This window comes from Atractosteus spatula, chromosome 27, assembly GCF_055471065.1.
Source record: "Atractosteus spatula isolate fAtrSpa1 chromosome 27, fAtrSpa1.hap1, whole genome shotgun sequence".
In the NCBI taxonomy this organism is placed as follows: domain Eukaryota; kingdom Metazoa; phylum Chordata; class Actinopteri; order Semionotiformes; family Lepisosteidae; genus Atractosteus; species Atractosteus spatula.
Genome location: NC_142732.1, coordinates 4,567,295 through 4,588,798, shown reverse-complemented (window position 1 = coordinate 4,588,798; position 21,504 = coordinate 4,567,295). Strand labels below are relative to the sequence as shown.

General features: G+C 42.9%; 1 protein-coding gene across 1 annotated transcript in view; it reads left to right on the top strand.

The window, feature by feature from the left end:
* The window catches only part of lhfpl7 (LHFPL tetraspan subfamily member 7), a 94,681-nt gene that overhangs the window by 8,409 nt on the left and 64,768 nt on the right, over nucleotides 1–21,504 (top strand). The window contains exon 2 of the mRNA XM_088906978.1: nucleotides 19,986–20,124. Within this exon, the coding sequence (XP_088763104.1) occupies nucleotides 19,986–20,124 (139 nt within the window). The remainder of the gene's footprint in view (nucleotides 1–19,985; nucleotides 20,125–21,504) is intronic.

The following is a 21,504-nucleotide window of genomic DNA, read 5'->3' as shown; positions in this document are numbered from 1 at the left end:
TATTTTACTTATGATATTTTGCGATTAAAAATTAATATGCACATAGTATATAATAATGAATGCACCTGGTATAGATTTCTAAGGCCAAGCTATAGTTTCCCTAAACCTAGAATTGCCAGTCGCCAACTCGGTGGACAGCTTATTTTCACAGACATGAATACAGAACGATTACCTCTGCAGGCCAGAGCTTGCTCCCTGACACGTACCGATAGCCTCCTCCCAGCCCCCAGCCCAGCAGCAGGAGACTTTACTGTTCTCATCCTCGTGTTCAGCAGGGAGCAATCCAGTACTGCTTTCTTCTACATTTGAATATTTGATCCCAGAATGTGGATGGTAGGAGGTGTGTGTATATAGTATGCAATTGTTTTTAAGTTATGGTGTAAGGCCCACTTATTTTTATTATTCTATTTTATAATTAGGATGTTTTTTTTTACAAGAGAGAAGAAATTAGACTGGAGCTGCTCATAAAAGCTTAGAAGCTGATTAACATTAACCTTATTAGGCTAATTAGATGGCAGAGATCAGCCTATCACCTGTTGGGGAAAAATGTGCTGGAGACTCACTGTGCATCTTGTGGTTCTAGCTGACTAATTTGAGCTTATTTTATAGTATATTCTAGTTTTTTATAATAGTTAAAAAAGCATTAATAGTACAGGCATATCAATATTCTTGTCTAGTTTACTGTAGGCATTTATGCTGACACATTCATATGATGTGGATAGCGTGGCATAGCACTCTTAAATTAGGAAAAAAAGGCAAACAAAATAGTAAAATTTATGGGATATATAGATAAGTGTAGAACTGAAATCAGAGGATGTTATGTTAAAATTGTATAACGCACTAGTAAGGTCTTGATTACAATATTGTGTATAATTTTGATCACCTTATGATAGTGGAAACTATGTGAAAGGGCATTTATAACCGAGAACAGGAGGCTCTTCTTTACCCAAAGAGTTGTGGGAGTAGGGGACAAGCTACCCCAGCTATGTTGTTGAAGCTGATACCCTGGCTTCTTTCAAGAAATGGAGGGATGAGATAATATTCAATATTAATTCCTTACACTTCTAGAGCGCTTTTCTGGACACTCCACTCAAAGTGCTGTACAGGTAATGGGGACTCCCCTCCACCACCACCAATGTGCAGCCCCACCTGGAAGATGCAACGGCAGCCAGAGTGCGCCAGTACACTCCCCACACACCAGCTCTCAGTGGGGAGGTGATGAAGCCAGTTCAGAGATGGGGATTATGAGGAGGCCATGATGGGTAAAGGCTTGGGGGAAATGAGTTAACACCCCTACTCTTTGTGAAAAACGCCCTGGGATTTTTAATGACCACAGAGAGTCAGGAAGGACGGCACCTCTTTACAGTATGGTGTCTCCATCACTATTCTGGGGCATTAGGACCCCTACAGACTGCAGCAACAACACCCCTATTGGCCAAACTAACAACTCTTCCAGCAGCAACCTTCGCTTAAGTAGTTCAAGTAGGGAGCTGCGTCAGCATGCGTAGTTTCTTTTCAGCGTGGAATAAACCTTTACTTGTTCCCTGGTGATGGTCATGGCAAGCTGGGGTCTAACCCCAAATCACAGGGGACTCCTTCTTCCCGGACAGGCCTCTTAGACCTAGACAGCATGTCTCTGGGAGGTGGGGAAAACCGAAACCCAGGGCCCTGTGTGTCTCCCTGGGCTGTCACTGCCCCGCCCCTGTGCCTCCGCGTGAGGACATTCACCTCTTGGGAATACGGTTTTTGCTTCTGGAGGCAAGAAGCACACAAAGGCAAGTGGCTGGTGTGTATGAACCCTGCTGTCGCAGCATTCATGAAGCCTTCTTCCAAAAGGCTCCTCTCTGGGACCGATGGGACGGTGCTGCAGGAATTTCTGACCCCGTCTCGGAAAGATCGTTCTGGTTAAATGTCCATCTGTTATCTAAATTGCCTGTGGCGCTAACTCCCATTGACTCCTAATTAGGAGACAACGGCTGTACAGAATGGTGGAATACAGCTGATTGTTATTGAGCCCTATAGTTTCATATGCAGACATGCAGTTTGAAACTGATGGTTGTGCTCACAAATACAAGGATTCATTGGCGTGCGCACTACGCTCGGCCATGAATCTTGGCTACTGTTTCCACGGACAGAAAACGTCTCCCTGAAGGGTGATCCATCTTGTTTATCCAGCATTTTATTTTGTAAGAAGTACATTAAAACAAGAGGTAAACATTTTTTAATGCATTTCAAGGCACTTGATTTGTTTCTCCTAATTAAGCAGGTAATCACTGTTCTTGTGAAAGCACTCCCTCTAGTAACCTGAAACCCAAATCCCCTGTTATGAAACTGTCAATAAAAGGCAGACGTGCATTAATTGAATCCTATGTGCTCTACACAGTTTTGCACACTTGTTTAGCATAATAAGTAGATTCCTGTCTTGCCAATCAGGTACGCTTATTGTCGACTTTGCAGAAAGTGTGACGGTAATTTATTCATCTGTTGGTTTTTTTTTACGCTTCATGGCTTTAGTACAAACCAGTCCTCACTGATTAATTAATGTTGTTTTCTCTGTGACAAACAGTTTGTGGAGAACAGATTTAAGCCAAGAATGGTTTGGCTTGCTTTGTTTTCCAGTGTCATTTTCGGTTCATGTACGTGACTGAAGTCTCACCACACATTAGGGGCTGTGTTTCTAAAAATAAATACTACTTTGAAATTCGGGATGCATTTCTGGAGGACCCTGGAACTCTTTAAGTAATTGCACAAAACCCAGTCAATTATTTAGTGATCATCAGTTTCAGTTTTGACTTTTGCCAGATACTGTACGATCAGTTAGAAGCTGAGTTCATCCCCAGCAGACGCTGCTGTGTAAATAACACATTGGCTGCACAGACAGACAGCATGCCCTCTCTGAAAATTTAACTGCTCTGGAGGAGAGGAAGTACAGTGTTTTAAGGCTGTTTTTTTGTAAAAATGTTCACCGCTGATGTTACCCTCTTACTGGGATGAAAGAAGTAAGATCGAGACAAACGTCATATGTAGATACTGTATGTAGTTTGCACAAATTGTTCTAAGGTGAACTTTTGCGTTTTTTTTAAATTGAAAAATTTCTTGCATCTCTACCTTCAGGTAAAAGAAAAACCATCTCAACTGTAGTGCACATGCAAGGCTTGAAGGGAGAATTTCTAAGAGATTAGTGACTATTCTTTCCTTCTGGGATATGCTGAACTCAGCAGTATAGAGGAAAGGTAATATTGCAGCATTTTCCAGTGGCTGTACATGAATTATGAAATCCACACAAAGGGATTTTCATAAGGCAGATCATGCAGAAATTCAGCAGATAGGAAAGTATGTTTTGGTAGTGAGCTTAGCACAGTCGAGGACAACTTTCTCTTTGTACTGCAGCTTTGTCTTAACTCTTTATATGCTAAATTATTTGAGATTCACTATCGCAAGCGGGGAAGCTTGGTGGTACCGTTGTTAGCATTACTGCCTTGTTGTGTTGGGGAACTCAGTTCCGTTCCTGAGGTGCTGTCTGTGTGGAGTTTGTATGTTCTCCCCATGTTCATGTGGTTTTCCTCCAAGTTTACTCCCACAGTTCAAAGGTTCATTAGCTCCTGGAAAGACTGGCCCTGGTGTGAGTGAGTATGTGTCTGTGTCTGTGTGCCCTGCGATGGACTAGTGTCCCATCAAGGGTGTATCCTGCCTTGCGCCTGTTGCTTGCTGGGATAGGATAGGCTCTGGCTCCCCTGCATCTCTGAATTAGATGAAGCGGTTCGAAAATGGATGGATGGAATATAAGAAAAACAGAAAATGATCTAGTCTGTTAAAACGGTCGTCTGCACAGCAGTGTGAGTGTCAGATGCTTCAATGAAGGCATAACACCAGTGCTTTCTTTCTGTGTTGAAGGGTGTTAACACAGTAGAAGTGATTGACAGTAGAAGCATTCTCCCATTGTAAATGTGCCGTAAATTAAAATAAATGGGATCCTAAGACCCTAGCCATAAACGTTTTGTTACAGAGACATCTGATGCTAAAAATTGCTGTTGGCTTTGGGCCAAATGTGTCTCTGTACAAAGCTGACATGAATGACTTATTGACTTGAGTGAAATTAAAAGCTCAACCTTCTCAAAACAAGGTGCCAGTGATGCAGTATGTACTGAATGATTGGGGGGGTCACTTTCCAGAGAGTATTCTGCTTAATTCTGGGGAAGGTCCCCAGATACTGCGCACACTGCGTTACCCCAAAGGGAATTGGTATCTCTTGTGTAGAGAATATTGTAATTGTATTCGAAAAGGAAAGTTTCTCCTGAATTTCCTGCAGAAATGACTCCCCCCCCCCAAACTGTCCTTTCGTATTGTCTATGACCGTTTATCTTCCATAAATACTATATAAACATTTACACTGCCTCCCTCTCCCACCACACACACACATACAAGTTTTGGAATGCATGAATAACATTAAGATAATAGTGACGGATAGATGCGAGTGTGCATCTTACAGACAACTATTCAGATCGCCTCTTAATGCCCTGCAGTATTTTTAAGTGAACGACGTTTACGGAGCTAAAATACATCCAAAGTATGTATTTGACTCTTTTATTAGCAGACCATTCTTGCAATTAAAGGAACGATGACTTGGTTAGCACTGTAATGCGACTATAACAATTCAGTTAAGTCTTGTGGGAAGTCACGAGTTTCCAAATGAGGTGTCTTTTGGCATCGGAAATAGAATACTAATTTCGTGGGTTTCATACAAGTTTAAAAGCATCATGGAGGATCAAACAAGATCTTTAGAACTTATTGTAATACCTTCGCAGTTTTTATTCTCATGGCGCCTAACTCGATATTGCCCTTGGGGCGATGCATTTACTCCAACCTCTGAAACCCATACGTGCGTGCACGTTCTTCTGCTATGTTATGCTCAAGTCCGCTGAATATTTAAAGGCAAGGTAAAAGCTCCGTGAAGTTGGCCCTCCTACAGACAGTACAAACGATGAAACACATTCGTTAGTGCTAAGTTTGTGCCGTTCAAAGTAACGTTTGTGCTGATTTCGGTCCCGAGATATAGCACCTTGTTTTCCCGGTGATCACGTGACCATGCACGGCGACTTTGACCTCCAGTGACCCCGTCTGCCGAGTTCAAGCGCTCTGTTACAGTTTAGCTCGTCACAATCAATATCCATAAACATTTGAGCCGCCTTAGATGTAAATAATACTAAGACATGACGCATGCCAACAAGTTAACCATCTATGACATAAACCTGTGGTTGTAATGTATGTAAAATCACCGTGATTGTAAGATCTATTATTTTGATTTTCTAAGGCACGTTTTCCTTTTCTTTCCCTACCCTAACACGCTGTTGCCAAACGCGTAATTGTGGGATACCATCGCGACAAGACCGCCGCAGCATGTCATGATAGGGAACCCATGTATATCGCGGCAGTGTCTATCAGGACTGGCGCCTTGCTTCCATGGCACCCTGGCACCACTGTTGCAACAAACATGATATACCCAGATAGGACGTATCGCGACTGTGATGGACTGTGGGAATGTCCTATCACAACATATAGACTTCATGTCGCGACATGGGGGCGGGGCATTTTGTCGGGGTATGTTATATCGCGATACACGGGCTTCATGTCGCGACATGGGCGTGGCGGGTTGTTGTCATATCGCGATATATGGGCTCTATGTCGCGATATGGGGGGGCGGGCGTTTTGACTGGGCATGTCATATCGCGATATGCGGGCTTCATGTCGCGACATGGGGCGGGGCATTTTTGCCGAGATATGTCATATCGCGATATACGGGCTTCATGTCGCGACATGGGCGTGGCGGGTTTTTGTCATATCGCGACATATGGGCTCTATGTCGCGATATGGGGGGGCGGGCGTTTTGGCTGGGGATGTCATATCGCGATATGCGGGCTTCATGTCGCGACATGGGGTGGGGCATTTTTGCCGGGGTATGTCATATCGCGATATATGTACTCCGTTTCGGTTGGCGTTTTGTCGGGGGTACGCTATATCGCGATATGCGGGCTCCATATCGCAACATTGGGGCGGGGCGGTTTGTCGGGGTATGTCATCGAGATATATGGACTTAATGTCGCGACAGTGGCGCCATGACAGTGATGCGCCAGTTGAAATGGGTATCGCGATGTGATCGTGATGCGCGCACTCCTATGCTATCGGAGTCGTGAACGCGCTGTGGATGCCGTGACATTCTTTGTCTGCTATTCAGTTTTGACCTCAGTGCGACTTCTCTTAGATTCATAAGTAATTGGAAACCAATGGATGTGTTACTGTATATCCAGCGTGCTCATACAGCACACACAGTTAACCGGGGCTACAGTATCTGGACCAAGAAGAACATCTATCACCTGTGTGTCTACATGCTCTCGGAACTTCCGCTGCGGCGCTCTACCCAATCAGAGTGTCGATTCTCACTCTTCACCCAATCGCGGCCCGACCTGTTCGGGGGTTTAGCCAATCACGGCTCTGAGAGCTGTTCAAGCTTGTTTACTGTCAATGAGAATCTAGTTTTAAAATGCTTTACTTATTTGCAAAATAACTACATCGGCTTATTTTTTAACGTCTTTATTTATTCACAATGTCCCGCACTCTTCGAAATAAATATGTTTTTATTTGCAACATAACTGTCTCCGCTGCTTTCTGTAATGAATACATTGCATTTGAACAATTGTAATCGTTTATTTAAGGTAGTTTTGTACTTCAAAAATGAATCGTTATATTATTATGCTCGTGCTTTCATTTTTTTGTTGTTAAATTATATCGATCTAATATCTAAAAATGTGAATAGGGGCTCTCGTGTTGTACCAGCGGTAATTCGGAAACTGGTGTCGCTTCACCAATGAAAGGAGTACACAAGCAATACATTTTCGAGAACATGGTTAAAAATTAAAATAAAACACCTAACCCAATGAACTAACATAGTAACTCCTCCCTAAATGTAAGACTGATTATTCGCGTAAAGGCTGCAAAAGAAGGCGCTTTATTGAAATATATTGAAACATCCACCCCACCCAACAAACTCGGAAAACAAATTCTCCCATTGTTTTCATCACAATCAGGAGTTCAAGTACCGGGTTTGATGGTACCTGTAAATTCCTTGTAGATAGACACGTGATTACCCGAAAAAACAATGCGCTATATATGCTATATATGTTTGCGCATAAGACCCCTGTAAATACAAACAGGGATAATGACAGTTTATGAAAGCATTCTAAGATACTAAGATATATGTTCACTTCTGTTATGTGAAAATAAAAAAAAATATGTTTCCAATATTGCCGCGGTCCGCAGGTGTGAGACGGTGGACTTTCCAGTGTTGTTTCTCGGATGTGTTATTCGCTACTCGCGACAACCTTACAAAACACCCTGGTTCTTTTTTGTTAACAAATGTGCTTTGAATGTGCATAAAAAGTGCAACAGTGGTCTTGTTGTTCGTGAAGTTGCAGATCCGAGCCTTTCTGAACACGTGGCTCGACTGACCGGTCGAATCTTTACACGTCCCTTGGTGCGCGTGTTTATTGAAGAAGGAGACCGTGAGAAACGGATCACTTCAGATTTTTTTTTAAAAAAACACGCCGCTACGAAGTATTAAGACGTGCTCGCTAAAGCCTCTGGGTAAGAACATGCAATTGTTCGCTAGTGTTCGCTTTTTCAGACTACACCCGCAACTCTTCTGATAAGGGTTATGCGATATTCGTGACAAATGTCATTTTCCTGCTCACACAGACGCACAGAAGACACTGATATTAAATGCAAAATCCACCGCCGCCCCCCTCCCGGGCAAACAGAGGAACACAATCGCAGAGCTGTTCCGCTCGCATCGGTAACAGACGCTTGAACTCGGCAGACGGGGTCACTGGAGGTCAAGGTCGCCGTGCATGGTCACCTGATCACCTGTATCTCTGGACCGAAAGCAGCACAAACGAATGATACCGGTCCGGTTCCTCTACGACCTTGTGGGGGGGCTGGACAAGCTCAAAAAGAAGACATTATATCTAAGGAACGAAAGCAGCTGAGAAGTCGCTTTCAACGGCACAAACGCAGCACTAACGAATGAGGTGGGTTTCATCGTTTGGTGGTCAAGGAAAACCCTGCGTGGTGTTTTAAATACAATGTTTCGGACGGATTTTGAGTCGTGCGTTTGGCGTTGTGTTCACTGAAGTTAATATTTTATTGCAAAGCGCAGAGTAACTCGCTAAAACTACTGAACAACCTAAAAGCAGGCATACGAAATACTTAGATCTGTTACGAGCAACAAGTGAAAATGAGCTCTCGCAGCCTTTCTTTTAGCTAAAGACAAAGTCCTCATCTGAGAGACCTTTGCAAACCAGCTGTCATTTGAACGGGAATTTGCCGGCTCTCTAGACAGGGACGAGATGATAGCCATATTCACTCCCAAGCCCCGACGCCTGGGTCTGGTCTAGAAGGCCAAAACCTCACAACAGAGGCAGGCAATGTTTGTTTTTGTGTGTGTCCGCCGTGGCACAGTAGCGTCCGGCAGCCTAGATAATTGTTGCTTAATGTGTGTGTGTGTGTGTGAGTGTGAGAGAGAGAGACAGTATGTATACAGTATATATATATAGAAGGTTCCGCTAATTCTCCTGTTTGATTAGACGGATGTATTGCTCAGACGTTCGCGTTTTTTTCACGTCCGTTAAATTTAAAAAACGGAATCCCCGCCACGCGCGATTCCCCAGCGTGCAGCCTGGGAAGACACGTGGCCCGCGCACGCCGGAACGAGCAACACGCTGCCTTGGTTACTCTAACCTGTAATAGCATCAACGTTTGATTTATTCATTTTTATTATCATTATTATTATTATTATTATTATTATTTCCCCCCATACGGGACGGGCGGGACTCGCTCACATTTGAAGGCACGCCGGTCTAAGTCGTTCCCAGTAACTGAGGCAGCCTGCGGTGGCGGAAGGTTGCGGTTTTCTGAACAAAAATATTCCCCTCTGTCAGTCTCGGCCACGGCCTGTCTCCAGGAGTTTAGAAAAGACACGATTCCTTGTACTCTCGTCCTGACCTTTCAGCCCGTCTCCCGTAATCTGTCGTGACAGCTGTGCGCCGGGGGCTGGGAAACTCAAGTTTAGTGGGACAGGAGATCTCTTATTAAACATTTATCTATACACTGCCTACACTAAAGACATTCTACCGTGTTAGTGAGTATGAGAAAGCGCTGTCAGTGTTTAATATCGGTATTGACTATGCCGTGTTAATTTTTAAAGGTTTTTGGAGGTTATAGTATAGCTCTGTTTCATGACAAAACAGCATGATATTGGGAAGTTTTAGAAACAGCAAGTGCAAACTGTTGGCTCTCCCCTCAATATACTGTAATGTCTTAATGGAAAGGCCTGCTTTAGAATTTCAAACCCTTTTTATTGTATTCATTTAGGTCCCAGCAGAAGTCACAAATACTCTGGCTGAATGCTGGTAAATACTGAATTGGTGACGAGGGAATTGGTGTGTTAGAGATCCTAGACTGAGTGATAGGAGGATGTGTTATCTGAATACAGCCACAGTGCTTTCTCTCTCCGTCGAAGCCTGTAGAAATCAGAATAAATAAGAAGTTTGTTTCATGTTATTCAAATGTATGTAGTTGTTTATTAAAACCCATGGATTCCTCATGTTATGTGAGGTCTTTAGTGTACCATCATTGTTTTTCTAAAAAGCAGATTTTGGCTTGAATATTTACTGTATGACAGAGCTCCAACTGATCAACACCTGAAAAAAAACCCAAAAGGTAATTTTGGGAAAAGAAACAATGAGCTGAGTGCCATAATTAAATACACTAACTAATCCCCCCCCTCACCAACAAAAATGATTGTTAATTTTCACAAAATAGAAGCATCCATCGCAGGTGATCAATCTTGCAGCCCCGGCCCATGACAGGGGGGTTATTATTAATAGGCACCACACAACCATCCAAACAGTTCAAATGATGATTTCATCTCTGAGCTGCCATTGTGATGTATTATTTACTGGAGAGCGTGGGGAGGGTGATGCTAGCTCCTGTTCCTGCTTCTTGCACAATGAAAACCCTCCCCTGGGACATTAACATCCATTTAATAGCAAGAGTGACTGCTGGGCATGGCAGTTAGGACTTGCTTCTTAAGTGGCTTGGCTGATTGTGATAATAACGGTAATAATGGTTCTGAAGGTGGTCCCAGGTTTGGGCTCAAATGTAGGGCTCATCGTGTGCTGCAGAGGTACTGTATCAGCCGCACAGTGCAGGGCGTGGGGTGTAGCCTGTAGTGAGGGGTCGATGATGCTCCTGTGAGTGTCCGTGAAGACAAACTCAACATTCTTGGCCAAAGACTTGTGAAACTGTAAATGGCGACACAAAGTTGCTCAACCAAGTGGAGATGGAAAACAGTACTCCACTTGTCTTCTCATTCAAGTAGATATAACCGGGTGATGAGGTGTGGGGCACCAGAGTCAGGAATAGCAGTAAGAGTTGCTCCCCTTTATTACCATGGCCTTGAGAAACCTGTCCCAGTCTCTTGTCGTGCGAGAGATAAGTAGAGGCATTGATCTCGGCCATACCTGCTGAGCGGTCTGAAGCACTATTAGGTGAAATCGGATGCTGAGGAACATCGATTTCTGCCTCTGTTAAAGGGACATCTGTAATGAAATATGTTTTTTGTAGATCAGTGATGGGCCACTTTTGATATTTCTGTGTTCAGCACTTGTGATGGAACTCATCTTGGTGTCAGCTTGACTGTATTTTTCACGGTTCTTCTGCACTGTGGGCTACATGCATATAACCGTGCTGAATCCTCCTCTTTCTAGAAGAAAATTAATGCAAAAGGGCAGTTTCTACTCTATTTTTGTCTTATATCCACAAATTCGATGATGGAAAGATTTCCTCTACTATTTCATAAGCTGCTGCTGCTGAAATCTGAAGTATGTCTTGGTTCTAAAATTACTGAGTTTTTTTCCAGGTCATGAAAACCTTTGTACTTACGGGCATGTCAGTCCTCTTAAATAATACATGCTGCTTTCTCTGCCTGAAAAAAATAAAAAATGAATTTATACATCTTTCCCAAGGAGTGTATCGATTTAATATTGGATGTCTTAAAGCATTCACAATAGATCATAGCTGGGAATGCAGAGCTAATTAAATTGATTCGTTCTTCCAATTTCTGGTTACAACCAGATTTATTTTCTAGCTTTTTGTTTCGGTGCAAAATGTAATCTATTGCTGCACTATGAACAGCATGTTGGCGAAGTGATTTTGTGCTGCTGCCTCGCATATCTTGAGTCCTTCTGTGTGAAGTTTACATTTCTCCCTGTATTCACATGGTTTCCTTCAGACCTCCAATGATTATACAGTAGCTATTTCACCCTGCAGCTCACAACTGGCAGTGCAGTGAAGCTCAGCAGGTGTGAGCCTGGTCAGTATGTGGAGGAGAGACCTACTGGGAAAAACTAAGGTTGCTACTGGAAGAGGTGGTATTGGGACAGGTAGGGAGTGCTCTCCCTGCAGTCTGTGTGGGTCCTAATGCACCAGTATAGCAACAGAGACACTATACTGGTAAAAAAAAAAGTCACCACCTTCGTATGAGACATAAAAACGAGGTCCTGACTCTCTGTCAGAGTGTTTCTCAAAAAGAGCAGGGGTGTTACCCTGACGTCCTGGCCAAAAATCAGTGGTGGGGGGGAGTCCTCATTACCTGTAAAGTGCTTTGAGTGGAGTGTCCAGAAAAGCACCATATAAGTGTAAGGTGTTATTATTAATTATTTGCCTGCTGGGTTGATTGGTATCATCAAGTTGTCCCTGCTTGTGCTTTCCTGTAGTGAACTGAATTCTTGTTCAGAATCTAATCTGGACTTTCTCCCACTGTCTGCTGGGATATTCCATACTATTAACTGACTCTGAATCATAGATGGGTGGATGCTATACTCCTTCCAGATTAAACATACAAATTTTCCAGTGGAAATTTTTTCCTCTGGCTGTTCTTGCAGCTTTTAAGCTGTTACAAAACTCACTTGCAGATGATAGTTTCTGCTGAGAGGGAGTGGTGGTTGTGGACAGTGACTCTGTTTACCATGGCAATACGAGATTTCGCCAGCTGCTTGGCTCTCCAGGTCTTTGCGCGATTCTAAAGTCTTTTAAAAAGCAAAAGAATCTCGTTCCAGACATGGAAAAAGGTGCACTGTTTGTCCCCAGCGGTGAGGGTGGTGCTGGTAAGCGATTCTAATGGGGAAACGGCTGCACCGCTTGTATTCCCGAGTCCAGCAGACGTGGAGGTGAGGGCAGGGCGTCGAGACTCGCGCTGCACTGCCGCGTCCTGTGTAGCTCTGTGGGGATCTCTGCAGCAGCCAGGAGGGGAGGGAGGAGGTTCATGGAGAAGTCACGCTGCCTGAGCGCTCCATCTATCCAGCCGGGCCCCCACTGCGTCAGCTGCTCCACGCTTCAAGTCGGAGCAGATTAAGAAAACCGACGGCCCGGCCCGGCCCGGCCCCGGAGCGTTTTGGCAGAATGTGGCAAAAGCACGCTCTCGAGCGCCGGAAGCACAGCACCGTGTCTTTTCAAGCGCCTTCCTGCCCCCCGGCTGCGTTTCTTCAGAAAGCACATCCCCGCACCTGCTGGGAATTCCGCCGAGGAGATCATTTCAGCTTGTTTTCTTCGGGCAGAAGCTGGGGTTCAAAGCTGACGGCACCTAACTTGTCAGGATTTATGTGGAAGTAATGGGAATTCATAACCGGCAATTCCTCACAGGGCGTGGAACTGTAAAAGGTCATGGACTGCTGGTTGTGTAATAATAATTATATTAATGAATCTCAGATGTACATCACTTTTCATCTCAGAAGTGCTTTACAGAAGGGAGTTTGTCCACTTCATCCTCCACTGAGTTTCATCACCCAGCAGTCGCACTGCACACCAGATCGGCCGGAGGAGTAAGAAATCACTTGCCCTGGGTTAACTCCCACCCCCGCTCTCCTGAACTGGGCTCTGGGATCTTTCAACGACCGAGGGCTCTGGACCTTGGTTTAACGTCTCATCTCCGGGATGGCACCCCCTGTTCATTGCCTCCATGCACACCGCTTCGCCAACACCACTTACAGCAGCAGCTGGGTTCGTTTTGGAGGTCTCCTATACACCTGCGTTGGTGTAAATGTATCCCAACAGAATTAAAGCCATAATTCAAGCAAATAAATACTTTCACCAGGTCCTAACTCAGGTGTGTGTACACTTATTCAGCCCATTTTCTAGGCTTTCATTTGTGATTCCTTTCCAGAATGTTTTTTTTTCACTTGCAGGTTGTGTGTTACAGTATGTAGATAAAGGTAAAATCTGTTCTGAATTAATTCCATCTTGATTTCAGGCCGTTAGGCCATGAAATGTGTTACTTTGGAAAGGGAGTGCAGATTTTCAGTAGGCACTGTATATGTAATCCTCCGAACAGTGTGGTACTTGTTCATGTTGACCCCTTTCTGCAAAGCAGTGCTCGTTTACCGGGGTGAAAGTTTCTTTTTTTTCCTCAACAAAAGAGGGTGCTCTTTAGCAGGAAGGAGAAATCTGGTGCGAATGTACACAAGGAGCACTGGCTGGGTTTATCGAAGCTGTGGAAAGGGAAAAGCCTTTTCTCTCGCCTGCAGTGGGACTGGGCTGCTGCTGTTGGCCCTTGTCGTTCTCGGAGAGCACGGCAAGACTGAAAATGGGCACTTCTCTAGACGGCTTTTCTCGGGGTGGTGTGGCTCTTGGGGTTTGCACGCAGGGAGGATGTGGCAGCGCGCAGTTTCGCACTCATCCATGCAATCTGGGGGGGACTGGGGGGGGCGCTGCTTGTTGCCCAGCTGGGGCTGCACTTCAGCAGAGGATGAAGAGGGTCCCCTCTTATACATGCTGGGGTCATTGGGGATGAAGTAAGCTCTCCAAATGCAAGCAATTATTATTAACTACTTGCATGGGATGCAGTGGTGTCGCTGCCCCAAGAGTGCTGAAGAACTGGGGTGGAAAAAAACATGGCAAAGTGAAACCCTTAATTGTTATTGGTGTTGTATTACCTCACTGTCTACAGCAGTTAGGATGGGGGTACTAAAAGCAGTGCTAAATTCTGCTGATTGAGCTTGCCTTTATTTTTAGTCACAGCACTCGGCCCGTCTTCCAAAACTTGCTCAGAAAAAAGAAAATGCACAAAAATGCCAATTTAACTCAGGAGAAGTTGTCTGTTTCCTCTATTGTTATATATATATATTTTAAAAAAACTAAATTAATTTTCATGTCAAGTTTATGTGTTTTGGCAGTGCAGTACCCTTTGGTTGTGCATATTACTGGAGCTGCTCTTCAGCCAGAAGTAGCAGAGTCTGTTGTTGTTACCATGTGTTGAAATTGAGGGTCTGTGTTTGTGAGGGTTTTGCTTTGGGGCTGGTGGGGGAGCTGTTATGCAGCTCCACTTGATTACTGCGATGTGTTGTTGTGATGGAACTGATTTCCGACTGATTTGTTTCAGAGAGAAATCTGGTGATAATTTTACAAGAAGCTTGCTTAATTGATTAATCTGTAATGTAGAAATGTAGCCCTTTGCTGTATTAAGAATCAAGGACCTGTCATGGTTTATTTAACTGGTAGAAGAAAGTTCTGTTTCCTTCCCTGCCTATAAAATTCAGTTCAAGTAATATAATAGTCTGCTGCTATGAATGGTTGAATTTTAAGCTCCATTTTAAGATATGAACATTAAGTTATGGTCTTTATTTTGGTGAAAAAAACTTTATTCTTGCAGATGGTGGTGGTTGGCCATTAATTCAGTTCCATAAAATGGGGACTCCTTAGTCCTTTGCAAAAGCCCTGTTGCTACAGTTAGTAAAATGCAGACAGATACTATATTTTACAGAAACATTAACAATGATTTGAAGATTACTGGGGTTCCTATAGGTTCAGCCTTTTGTGGTGTGAAAATTATTTAGTTTTACTTCCATGCATCAGCTCATTTATTGTTCTCAATTTGCTCTGTTACATTAAATAGATTCCACACGAAAAACCTATAAAATATTACTTCATAACACAAACTCTCTCCTGCCTCATCCCAGTTCAATATTTATAGGACTGAAAGGCTGTTTTTCATTAGCAGGGACTATTGTAAAGTATTTGATATGCAGGTGTTGGGAGTTTCTCTTCTGTTGCTGTTTGAGTGGCAGCCACTGAGTCATTTTATGAGGACAGCTTATAAAACTTTTTACATTTTCAAAAGAGATTTTTTTTCCAGGAGGGAAGAAGGCGATCCTTGATTCACTATATAAATCCCGAATAAACATTTTAGATCATGAAGGCATAAAATCTTCTTTACATAAAAAACTATTGATGACCAAAGTGTGCACTGAGCATAATATGCTGATATCATTACTGGAGTCATCTGCTGTAATTATTACAGTCATTCTGGTATTATTTTGCAACTTATTACACAAGAAGAATAATCAATTTTTGTTTGTATGTTTTTAAAAAGTTAAATGTTTTTGGCATCAATTTGATTAATTGATCATTAATGATTGACTATGATGCACCCTAGTGCCTGTTATTTAAGCTCTAAATTGACTAATTTGTGAGAGTTGGTGATTCAATGTATTAAATGTCAGGCTTGGTGTAAATCAAGAATGAAAAACACAGGAAGCGACCAGTAAGTGTTATTCATCAAAAGATCAGCACCTTTTTGCCTTCATTGGGTTGGGAGCTATAGTACTTAAGCCCAAAAAACTGTCTCCCTCTGTCTGGGCTGTTGACAGCTGGAAATGTTTAATTTGGCAAAATGTTGTCATCAAACGCAGCCTGTCAGTGACCTCACCGAGATCGATGGCCGTGCCCAGGAGCAGTGGTCTGGGCAGGAGTGTCTCACTGCTAGGACTCCACGTGCCGTGAATGGCAGCAGCCTGACTGCAGAGCACCGCGTCGATCAGGTTCTGTGACCTCAAGCGCTGCCCTTCCCACAATTTCACCCTGACATGACAACGTGACAGCATTCCCACGGGACGCTGCCGATCCTCATGCTGCCCATGAAACAACAGCTTTCTTCCGAGAGACTGTTGCAGTTCTACCCTGCTTGCCCTCAGTTGCCATACGTGAGCCCAGATGAGCATTTGTAGGATGACATGTGGCCTTTAGGGCTCAGAGACCAGTGACCAGGCACACGTTCTGGCTATAAATGAGGAATGGGACTGAGTCCCACAAGACAGCATCTGCAGCCTTGCGTGAAGCGTGCCTCACAGATGTAAATCTTGTATTGCTCCCAGCTGTGGCCGTGTACACTATTAGCATTTGACGTCCACTGTAGAAACCCTGTTGATTGCAAGTGATAATCGGCATATGTCAGCGCACCTGCTACAAAACAAGCATATGATTTTCCTGATACCTTTCTAGCACTGTTGCAGTTCTACATCTCATTTGATGCTAGGCATATACTGTATTATAATGTAGTTCATTTCCATCCTGGAGAGTTCTGTGCAGAGTCGGCCTGTAGCCAATTCAGCTATATTTGACAGTGGGCAGATCTTTTCTCGGTTAAATCATTTAAGTCAGACCTCTTATGCCACCCTCTGAGGGAAGACAGGATAAAAAGAACAGAAGAGACTGTGAGAGAACACATCTTTCAACAAACCAAGAGACTAGAATCTTTCCTGATCTTCTGAACCCTAAAAAAAGATGGCACCTTAGACTTTCAGTGAGGAAATGTTTCATATCTGTTGGCAATACGGATTTCCTATCCACAGGCTAACATGTCCTTATTTAGTCATGCATTAATTAGGTTCCCAGTTTTGTAACATTTATTTATGATTTAGTTCTGAGTGAGATCTTTTAGTCCTTCTGTCTTTTCTTATGCGGCTTTTGTTCTTGAGTGACAGGAAGAGTTCTGTTCTTTCTGTGTCTGTGAAAGGCAGGACCTGTAGCTGCAGGACTGTAAATAATTGTAAATGATTTGTTTGATGTGTATTTGTGATGTATTGTAATAAAGACCTGTAACTTTTAAGCTTTCCTCCTGGTAATTACTTTGTAACCACATTGTACCGCAGAAAAAAAGAAAAGACCTTCCACGTATTCCCTGACGACAGGGGGTATATAATTGTTAATCTTTATAAATTTGCTTGCAAAGCAAGCTCTTGTCAGGAACTGATATGGATAAGATTTTTACCTGCCTTTATTCCATTATTCATACTCCCTAACTCATTTCATTGTTATTAAGCAGTAAAAGCTCAAAATATTTAAGGTGTTTAGTACCATGTACATTTTTACACTTTTTTTCAGTCCATTTTAATCAGGTCCTGTTAATTTTCAATGGACCCATGTTGGTAGCAAAAGACTTATTATATTGATTCTTTTCCCGTTCATGTATTGTGTCATTGTTGTACAGCTTGTGCAGTAGTACAGATTGTTTTGAATCTGATGTCATCATTGAATAGATTAAGAATTTCTCCTGCCGGTATATTTTGACAGCTCTAAAATGGCTCAGAAGTCATTTACAACCCGATGTCAAAATGACAGGGAATGGCTTGTTTATTTTGCAGTGCTGTATTTCAGGAGCATTAAAACAAAAGTACAGCAGGACCTTTTCTGATTTCACTGCAGTGCACACAAGAAAAAAAAAAGCCCTTACTCTAAAAATCTTTTTCCTTTGTTGTGACACATAACAGCAGAATAAAGGATGAGATTACATCTTGGAATATAGTAAATGTCTGTGTGTGCGTGGCTTTAATGTGAGATGTTGCCTTCTGTGTGCAATATACTTAAGTAGCTTCTTAATTAAACAGTTATTACTTTCGTAATCTGTGTGAAATCGGTATTTGACCATTGGCTTTTTGTTTCAGTGTGTATTGCATGCTTAACAGTATTAATTTGTCAGACATTGTAAGGAGCTAATTAAAGGCACACTATTTTTTAAAGCTCCAGGTTGTTTGATCCTACTTTTTTTTTACCAATTCCAAACCCAAGATGGCACAATTCTTTCATGTCTGATTTCTTAGTTTTTTTTTTCTTTTGCCCTGTAGTATTTCTCCTTAATGGATGGAATTTGTCTTGACCAATATTTTTCAACAGTGATCTGTGCACTCAGTGGAGTCTTTTTGAACAAAATTAGTATAATAAGCTGTATTCTATTAGAGTAGCTTAACGTGTCTTACTGAATACAGTGAGCTATGCACAAGTTCACCCATGGTAAGGTAAGGGCTGTTCTGTATGAGTACTTGTGAAGGTTCCAGGAGATATAAAATGCTAATTAAATCTTTAAGGAGTTGTTTATGCCTGACATAGAAATGATGGAAACTCCAGTAAACAAGCTTTTGTACCCTATGGTGTAATATTGATATTATTTTTTGAAGAGAGTGTCAGTCTCCGAGCTCAATATTTACAGCAGCTTGATAGCAGACAAGACTGCTTTCTAGTATGAAGTATGCCCAGATTACTGAACTAGAAAGAGACGTACACATGCATATATGAATGCTGAGACGAAATCCCTCATTATTGTGTTTCCACGGCCTCTTTTCATCTTGCAAACCTTGTCTCAGTTTTCAATTTCTGATCTTTTTTGAACGATCTCTCATCATCATTAGCTGGCTCTCTGCTGTGAAATGGCACATTACTAGTCATTTTGCATTTTCCACCCTCAGCTCCTTTCTGCATTCCCCAATGCAATTATGTTTATGAGAGTGTAACCTTCTTTCTTCTAATGGGGCGGGGGCTGGGGTTGGTGGGGGGGGGGCAGTTACGTGGTATAATTGTGCTAGAAATTAGACAGTGGTGGGGAGAAGCCAAGCCTTGATGTGAAGACACGAGGGCATTCCTACAGCACTGAAAGAACTCCGTTCTTTTCTTTTCTCCGGTTATTTAAAAACTGAAGAAAAACTTCCTGATTCTGCATGCCTCCCTATGTACATTTTAATTAAATCCCCCGGTCAGGCGTAAATGTTTGGTCCCTCCTGATTTTTTTTTTTTATCTGTCACTCGGCCTGCCGGAACACAAGGAAGACGCTTAATGACGCTTGTATTAGTTGCATAATTCCCTCATGCATGTAATACATTTGCCATTATCTCCGCAGTCAGAATTCTAATCACTCCAGGGACCCCGGTCCACCGGCTGAAATATATTGTTCGATTCGCCGTACAAGCGAGGAGCAACCTGCTTCATCAAAGGTCGGGCACAGCCTAATGAAGAGCCGGAGATCAAAACCAAGATCAAAACTCTTCGCTGGGAGTTGGGAAGACAGGCTTCATAGCTGGGAATAAATAGCTCTTCTCCCAGAAGCTCTGCTGTGGGATGGGATTCTGTTAATCAGTGATAGTTTCAGCGAGGCCCAGTGAAACCGTGCCATCTTACTGGATGCCAGCCAGCTGAAACCAGGTCCTTGAAATCATTAATTCTTGGTATATTGCAGAAATATGAGTGGTTGTTTAACTGTTTGAATGTCTGTTCCTGCCAACAATCTGCCATCGGTGAGCCTGCTGTCATTGTGTCTTGGAAGGCTGTCGAGACCTGGTGGAGACAAACTACAGTGACGACACTCTGTTGCGAATTCACAGCCGATTTGCTTGCAATCAGACCATTGAGTGGGCCCTCTCCAGTGTGAGCCCGGCCGATTGGACTGGGCCGGGTGGACCTGCTGCACCTCTCAGGCGCTCGAATGGCTCAGGAGGTGCCAGCCAGCCGGTACCACCCGGCCCAGTCATTGTCTTTCCATGCGCAGCAGGTATCACCCTCCCTCAATCCGTGGTCTAATCACGAACAGGTCCTGTGCAAATCAGATGTGAGGTAGGAGCTTTCCTTTCACACCGTGAATAAAGCGCCCTCTTTGCTGCATCGTCCTCTAAAAAAAACCCAACAGTTTTGTGTTGGCACCTTTATCGTTGTGCTTCCAAACTCGGTCACGTAAGGGGAAAATTGTCGTGCGAGAGCTGGGTCTGGGATTGACCATTGTGATGTCGGGCCTGTACAGTCTGTAGAGTGACGCCTGATCTTCTTGTTGTTTCAGACGAGTGCCGTGCTGTGCTCTGGTGGTTGTGCGCTCCTGGCAGTGAGCTCGCTGCTGGCAATCATCACGGTGTTCCTCCCCAGCGGAGTGTGTGAGAGGAGGGCCTGCACGCTGGCAGGATATATGCAGACAACAGCAGGTTAGTGGACGGGCCCTACCTGGGCTTACCTGGGCAGTTTCACCAGCCTGTATAACATTTCTCTCCTGAATGCTCTCTAACTCCCTGTATTTCTCGCATCTTCTAGGTTACTAATGCAATATGCATGAGTGCCTCTTACTGTAAGTTCTTAATAACGAGCCCTGACCAGAGGAAAGCAGTTTGTGCATTTTAAGTATTTTTTTCCTCAAAGCATCCACTTGCTCTTTCCCTGAAGATGAATCTCCACTGTCTGGTACCCAATGTTTCCTCTGTCTACACTCTTTCTAGAAAAAAAAAACCTTACATCTGACATCTTAGTACCATGTGAGCAACCGAGAAACCACTCCAGTACAGAGCACACTGTGTTTTGATACCACGAATTAGTATCTGGATTTCAGACACTGGTGGTTCATTGATTCATTTCACAAAATGCACTTTGCTGCAAAATCTCATACTTCTGAAATGAGATTCAGTTTCTGGTTTTATCAGGCATCACTTTTTTCCCTTCAGGATATTTTCGGCAAAAGCTGACAAATGGTATCTTTTAGTTTTTTAGCTGGCGGAATACTGAGACCTTGTTACCATATTTGGTTAAAAGGTGGATGTCTTGCTAGTTTGCACTGACTTTGCTGTGTTCTGTTGCCAATCTTTTGCATGAATTTATTATTCAAGAACAATTGTGAAAAGGTAAATATGATAAGAAATCATTCAGAAATGCAGAAATTCTGAGCTTACAGTATATTAAGTGAAGATTTATAGAAACCCATGATTACATTGAATGGTTTATAAAGAATATTATTAATAACTGACCTCACACAAACAAGAATATATACCCGTGAAGCAAATTAGTGTATTTTGAAAAGGATGCTAATATGAAAAGATAAAAACCACTTATCTCAGCTTAAAAAACTTTTGAGCTAATGCAATTTCAAGGTAATTCACGAGAAAGGCTGAGTAGTGTTCTGCTGAGACGTGACAAAAATTAATAAGGGTTTGTTTTCTTTTCCTAAGAGCTGTATATAATCATTACATCTACAAAAATAATAAAAAAGGAAATCATTCTGGTCTGCTCATAACACAAAAAAACATTTTTGTGGTTTTGATAGAAAACACCGTTATCTCGTAGTACTAAAGTGTTACTATTAAACGGTATTGCTAATATTGTTTCTGCCTTGCAGTATTGAAGTATCACTATTCAATACTATTACTATGACTACCTTGAAGTATTACAATAAAAAAACAGAATATATTTCTTTTAAATCCCAGAAGTAAATAAGCTGCTTGGCAACAGAGGTTGCTAGGATCACGTGGCAGTTGGTATTAGGCTGTACCAGAGGAACGATTTAGTGTGTGTTGTAAAAAGAAAATTATATGTCTTTA